The 7145-nt window shown below is 35.7% G+C and overlaps 1 protein-coding gene across 1 annotated transcript; it reads right to left on the bottom strand.

Moving 5' to 3' along the window:
* Nucleotides 1-596: 596 nt before the first annotated feature.
* LOC129921721 (G-protein coupled receptor daf-37-like) lies at nucleotides 597-1685 on the bottom strand. Its single transcript, XM_056004290.1, has one exon. The coding sequence runs from the start codon at nucleotides 1683-1685 to the stop codon at nucleotides 597-599; it is 1089 nt and encodes a 362-aa protein (XP_055860265.1).
* Between the last annotated feature and the right edge of the window lie 5460 nt (nucleotides 1686-7145).

Raw genomic sequence — 7145 nt, 5'->3', positions numbered from 1 at the left:
AATTGGTTAATTTTTTTTATTGGCTCTTGTGTTGTAAGATAAAATAAATTGCCAATTGCCCACTAAAAATGAAAACTACTTTACAAGAACAAAAGCTTGGAAAATTGATTCAGAATTGGTGAAAAGAAACAAAAGGTATTGTAGGGTTTGTACAAATACTAAGAACACTAAATACTTCAAAAGCTTGCTATGTATGGGTTTACATCAACGTTTGAGAATCTCCAATAGATTTATGAAATAAGCTGACTCTCCTTAAAGTTTTTCATGTCTTGAAGTCCAGATATCCCAATGTTACTGTGCTTTGAATACAAAGTATCTTTTTTTTCATGTGTAGTTTATAAACTAATAATAACTACCATTTTATAACTTGTACTCTGTTTAACCATGTTATCTTAATAACGATTTTTCTATTTGTATTTTTACTTCCAGATCTTGCCCATAGTTTCTTCTGCGCTTATTTTTTCTGTTTTCTTTTCTTTAGGATATAAGCAAATGATTTCGTAATTCGCAATATTTTTTTTCTTTTCAAGCCCAACAACAGATTACGTATTCAAAACCATGTTCTGAAATGCTTGCTTTGCTTTGTTTATTTCCAATTACGCTAATTCAGAATGAGTTTTTTGAAACATGCCAATTAAAATGTTACGAAACTTGCTGTTGAGAAGGACGTAGACGAAGAAGTTACACGAGCCGCAGACGTAGATGAGGGTCAGTTTGATTTCATCCAAAACGAGGCTGAACGTGGTGTCGTTGATATACTGATCTACCATAGCACAGGTCATGGTGAAGTAGGTCCCGTGAACGGTAGCAAAGATCAAGGCGATAGCCACCAAGGTCCGAGTCGTTTTAAGGGAGGGCCTTTTCGTTTTCTTTGCCGAAGACATCCGTTGACGCTGTAACAACGAATGCTTGACCTTGACCCCAATCATCACACAGCCAAAGGTTACAATAGAGACTGGAACAATGGAGCTTAGAAAATTAAAAACGTAACGGTTTAAGGTTTGAACTACCAAAAAGTTACTGATCAACAATTCGGCAGATTTTTCATAGCCAATAGACTGTCCACTGGGCAGAACTGTATATCGAAAGTCCCTCAGAAAAGCAGAAAAGCAAGCCCACGGTCCCCAAAACAGCCAAACAGAAACTACTGCCAAAATGGCTCTTCTGGATGTTACAATAGTTGCGAATTTCATCGGGAAAAACACAGCAAAGATTCTTTCCAGTGTAATTACAACTGGCAAACCGGTCCCAGCAAAACCTCCCCAGTAATGCAAAGTGGTCAACACCCGATTTACAACGGACAAAAATCTGGCCAGTTTTTCCGAACACTCCCAACCAAAGTAGTTAGCAGTTTCTTTCGAGTGAAGAAATCTGGCTGTCAGGTCAAAGATGTTGATCGGAGTGATAAGCAAGAAGCAGTCAGCCAATGTCAGACCAAATATTATAATGTTGGATGGCTTCTTCAAACCGCTCTTGATCAACATGGCAAACGTTAAAATATTGGCGACCATTCCTAAAATTCCCACAATCGGTTGCACGTAAAGAAGAATGATTCTTAAACGGTAGTCGTCATTCCTAGATACCTCAGTTTTCGTTTTATCGGTGACTGTGTTCATTGTCATGTTGAAGACTGCCGTCCAGCTTTCTGTAATGTTCTTAGTTATAGTTAAATTTCCGATGTTCATTCTTTACTCCTAAAAAATAGACAACAATATTTGAATTATTCTTTGATTGACAGACGCAATAAAATAATTATATCTTAAAAGAAAAACATGTTTACAAAGACAGACTGTGTCCGCCCACGGACTTGCAATGCAGGTAGGAATATAGGTTTTGGCCATTTTAATCTCGAATATCCGAATCTTTAAACTATAAACTATTAATAACCACATTCCTATCTTTCTCTGTACTTCATGTGAAGCGGGATAGCCTGCGACACTTCACATCCAATGCTTGAGGTCCTCCCCCTGGCGGCACAATTTCAAACATGGGAGATGGGAATGTTTTGACAACTATTGACTCTTGGCAAGTGTATGCTAAACGTGACAGACGGAGAGAAGGACAGACATACTCCGCAAAACTAATAGCGGCTTTTCCTCTTACATTACGGTTTTCCTGCTTACGAAGACTACTAAACATTGTACTTTACAAGAGATCAATTTACTCGTCACTGATGCCTAAAACCAGTGGCCACTGGGACACGTATTTATTTCCGACTCACCTGTCAAGGGCCAATTCAATGTCTTCCTCTAGTTTCTTTTTAAAAAAGCCTATTTCAAGTATTTCTTTCACTGTGGACAAGTATCGAGCAACAAGATAGCACCGATTCCAGGGCCGCTATACTTACCCGCGGGACGTTTCCAGTACATCACCATCGCATACAACGAAAAATATATCGGTACGGTGCATACGAGAATTAGATGGCTAGTTGCTACATATCACTACAAGCGTTTCCCAATCCTAATCGAAATTTAGCTACGCCAGTAGTTTTCAAGTAATATTTCACATATTTTCAAACTTCACTCATTTCAGCACTACATTTTAAAATAAAAGTATGCTTGTTAAATAATTTATGCATTGCATTATGAAATCAAATCTGCTTAACAGTTACTAAAAGCAGCAAACATAGTTCTTAAAAAGAATTATCTCAGCATAGCCACGAGTAGTGTTAACAAATAAAAGTAGTGAAAGATGGATAAAAGCCAAAGTCTATGGAATCGTGGAGAAAAATAACAGAAAACAAATTTCTAAGTGGCCAAAATCGAAAAAAAAAATTTTGCACAAATTGAAAAAAAAAACAAAAAAAACTACCATAAAAAGGGAGTTTGACTAGCATAAATTAATTACGATAGTTAACGAAATAAAGCGAAATTTCTACTGGAAGGTTAAAAAAAATTGACGAAATATGAAATGTTATCAAATTAAATACACTTCAAGCCCATATCAAATGATCGATAATAAACTTCTTCGGGTTGGTTCTCAAACAAAAGTGAGACAGTTATATATCTTTCAAGAAACAAAAAATAAGGGGAGATATTTATTATCGCTGGGAGGAATGTTTTCATGAAGCCAAGTCATAGATGAACATGAAGAGAGATGACAGAAATTAAACTGAAAACAAAACCAAATGTAGAAATAATTGGAACATAACTTTCAAGTCCAACCAAAATGAATTTATATGTCGGACAAAAAATGAAAAAAAAAAATATGCAAAAAGTGTCTTGAAATGTAGATCTAGAGAACAAATTATTTTTGAGTACATTTTAATTGTAGCAAAGAACGCACCATTTTTTTTTTTTTTTTGTAAGTTTCACTTTAAATAAATCAAACAACCTTTTTTTATGTGTCAGAAGATTTTTCTGAAAGCCTACTTTTAAATTCTGATATAAATAAATGTTTGGACACACAGGGGCACAACACCTCAAAAGACAAGCTATTTATTTCAAGAGGATATTTCTTTAAACATTATGAAAGCAAACATCAACCCATTTTTTTATGGTCTTTTCTTATATCAATAATTACTGTATTTATAGGTCTCTCTGCTGTTGTGATAAATACGTAGAAAAATATTTGTAATCGCTTCAATAAATATTAGATATGTTTATGGTTAGAGACTTGATGAATAAGACAAAGCTATTAAATATATCTATCACAAAACTACATCCAAGATTAGTAATTATAGAAAGTGGTGTTTAATTCAAACCATTTAGAAAATCAATTTCTTTTTCTTCTGTTTTTATGTAATGACAATCCTTAAAATGTTGCGTACAGCAAACTCATAATTAGTCCATTGACAAAGTTTAACAACAATAATAGTGCATCTTTTATAAATATATGTACAGAGAAATAAACAAAAAACACATTTTTATTCTGTTTAGACGTTTTATTCGTCAAGGCGGTACCACTAAACAGAATGAGCGCGCTACAAATGTTGAGCTGTTTAGATTTTAGCATCAATTTTTCTGTTTGTTTTTCCTTTCTGTTGACAGAGCTGGTTACGCCGCTTTAACTGAGTGCTCCGATTTGGGCCTCGCAATGTACATTATGCGTATAACGATAACTTGTGGCTATTGTCACTGACTTTTAAAGATGTAGGACTTACATGGTTAATATATTTAGTGTAGGCCAGTGTAGGCCATCGTACGATCGACGTAACTTTAATAAACCCACTTGGGCCTATTGCATTTGAGTTGCTTCTCTGCATTTTGTATAAGAAATGTTGGTATAATGATCTAATTAATAGTAATAGTTGTTATTGTAAAATAAAAATAGGGGGCCTCGCAAGCATCCATTCAATTCGTTAAGCCGGCCTTGTCTGTTGATGTTTAACTTCGTACCTTCACACGTTTTCTAAACATAAAAACACAAAGGAATGAAACAATTTAGATATATAAGACTGATCTTAGCATTTGATCGAGTACATCTCAGAAGATAATGATTTATTAAATAATATTTCTAACTGGGAAAGATGCAAGCAGATGAAAATAGATCAAATCCTTATTAGTGATGGCTCCATGTATTTATATCATTGTTTACATGAGCTAACATCTATCTCAATGTATGTGTGGCCTCTTTCAGTTGCGAGGCGACTACGGACCATCTCATAGAAATGAAAGCCTATGTATTAGCCATTGTTGTTTTAAGAGTTGAGAGCCGAGACTAATGGACGCTCCACTCCGATCGATTCCCAAGACTCTTGGGACTAAAGGCGAAGCCGAAGACCGAGCACACAGTGGAAACTTCTTCCTTTTCCTTCAATGTGCCACATTAGCCTTTCAAGTGTCCGCTTTTATGAAGGGTGTGTGGATCGTAACAACACTGTTGGGGCTTTCTCGCTACCCCGTCAAAGTTCTTAGGCAACCCAACGTGGTCTTATTATTGTTCCCGATTGGCCTAACCGTCTCCTCTAGCTAGGGTTTACACCAAATCGCCACTTTATGGCCAGCTAATGTCTAATGTCAGTAAAAAGTAAAGATGGGGGGACAGAGGCACCCAAAGATTCCGAAATTACAAACCTCAGTCTTCACCAGGATTTGAACCAGGGACATCCAGTTCGGAAGCCAGCGCTTTATTCCCCCACCCCCCACATGTATGCTACTTACAAATAAAATTTCCAAAAAAATATATATACATGTACTCAAATTCATTATCATCTATCCTTTGCGTTCATCATGGAACATAGGGCCTCAATAAAAACACGCCACTCTCCACGGTCTCTTGCTAGTTTATTAAAGGCTTCCCAGCTCTTTCCTGTCCTTTCGGCTTCATGTAGTATACTGCGTAGCCAAGTTCTTTTTGGTCTTCCTCTACGTCTTGTTCCTTGGTGGCTCCACTGTAAGGCCTGTCTAGCCCTGTTGTTGGTATCTTTTCTAAGAGTGTGGCAATTCCATCTCAGCTTCCTCTCTAAGATCTGCACCTGTATAACTATTGTTCAATCAGGCCGGCGGAGTGGAGCTTCCATTAGTCTCGGCTCTCAACTCTTAAAATAAATAAAATGTTTGGCTCCCTAATAGAAAACTTTAAATTTAAACCTCTGCTGCCTTGTATTTATACCCAATTATGTGAAAGGATTTGGAAGTCAATCCTGTGGAAAAATCAGGAGCAGACGACCCATAGGCACCCTAGCAGAACCTAAGACGCCGCTGATCTCAAAATATTCGTTTGGACACATCAACTGCATCTAGAGCTGTTGGCATAGTCATGGCGACATCATTCCAACCATGGCTAATACATAGGCTTTCATTTCTATGAGATGGTCCGTAGTCGCCTCACAACTGAAAGAGGCCATACATACATTGAGACAGATGTTAGCTCATGCAAACAATGATATGTACATGTTTTTACTTTAAAATATTAATCTCTGTTAGATCATATGTATTCTGTGAATAATAAACATACATTTAAAAACAAGTTGCATAGTTTTATGGATGTATGATGTATATTTTATATTTATTGTGGGTCAAAGCTCTTCCTTAATATGTAGAGTTTGATCTTACAAAACGCCTTATAATAAACATTGGTAAAATAAGTAACAAAAACGTCATTCTTTGATGTGTTATGGTATTATTATCTAGAATGATATTTGAAAATCACATAAAAAGAGTAGACAGAGAATTAGCGAATATTTACTAAATTCTGAAACCCATGTAAATATTCGTGATTTTTCAGGATCAACTAAGCAATGTCAAGATAAAAAAATTTGTAACATGTATATTGCCACTAAATTTTAAAAAAGGTGATCAACAATTGGAAGATTCTGCAGTGAAAAAAGTTTTTTTAACTTAAAAAACACCAACACCATAGTTTCATAACACTTCTAATACACCCGATACACCCAAAAAGTTAGCTATTTATAGATTTTGTGTCTGTATAGAAAAAACTACAATACAGCCTATTTAGACACATAAATATATACACATAAAACATTTGAAATCCTCACGTAATGAAATGTCATAAAATGGGTATAACTGAATGCATCCATAAGTACTGTGTGTCTTGTGTTAATTAAAAGTCCAAGGGAGTTAACCAAGACAAAAAAAAAGAAACTGAAAATGGTTTAACAAGTGTTGATGAGTAGAGTTGTCCAACATAGAATGCCTGATGGATCATTTTGTTTAACAAAACATTTACTTGGCTGTGTATTCACTGAGTTTGTAAATTTATTTCTTAGGTTTATTTCTAAGTTTATAATTAGGAATCTAACCAGCTATTTAGACTATATTATACTATACTATATTACTGGTCTTAATATTGGAATTTGATGAAGTAGTCACCACGATATCATGTTGACATTGTAATGATACTTCAATATATACATATTAGACTTCCTGGATCTTAATGCGAATAACTACTATCACTTCTGAGGCTATTTATATGTAATGTACTAATGCCTCTTGTTGTACCGTTAGAGCTATTATATGACTCCTTCTGTCTCGGAAGACAATGGATGCGCCAAGATGAGTCACTGGCTTTGGTGTCGTCTTGAGACAAGGCAGAATCTGGAGTGACTGATCAAGCCAATTCTGGAGCGGCTGACTTTGCCACAGTTCGTGCATACATTTGCGTCTGTCCTAGAGCTAGCTGACATGGCAGCTTTTTTTTTTTTCTCTTGACTGATGCAGCTTCATTTCTTTTGCTCTAATTGT

Source organism: Biomphalaria glabrata, chromosome 11 (genome assembly GCF_947242115.1).
Source record: "Biomphalaria glabrata chromosome 11, xgBioGlab47.1, whole genome shotgun sequence".
Lineage (NCBI taxonomy): Eukaryota > Metazoa > Mollusca > Gastropoda > Planorbidae > Biomphalaria > Biomphalaria glabrata.
This window is presented reverse-complemented; position numbering and strand designations above follow the sequence as displayed.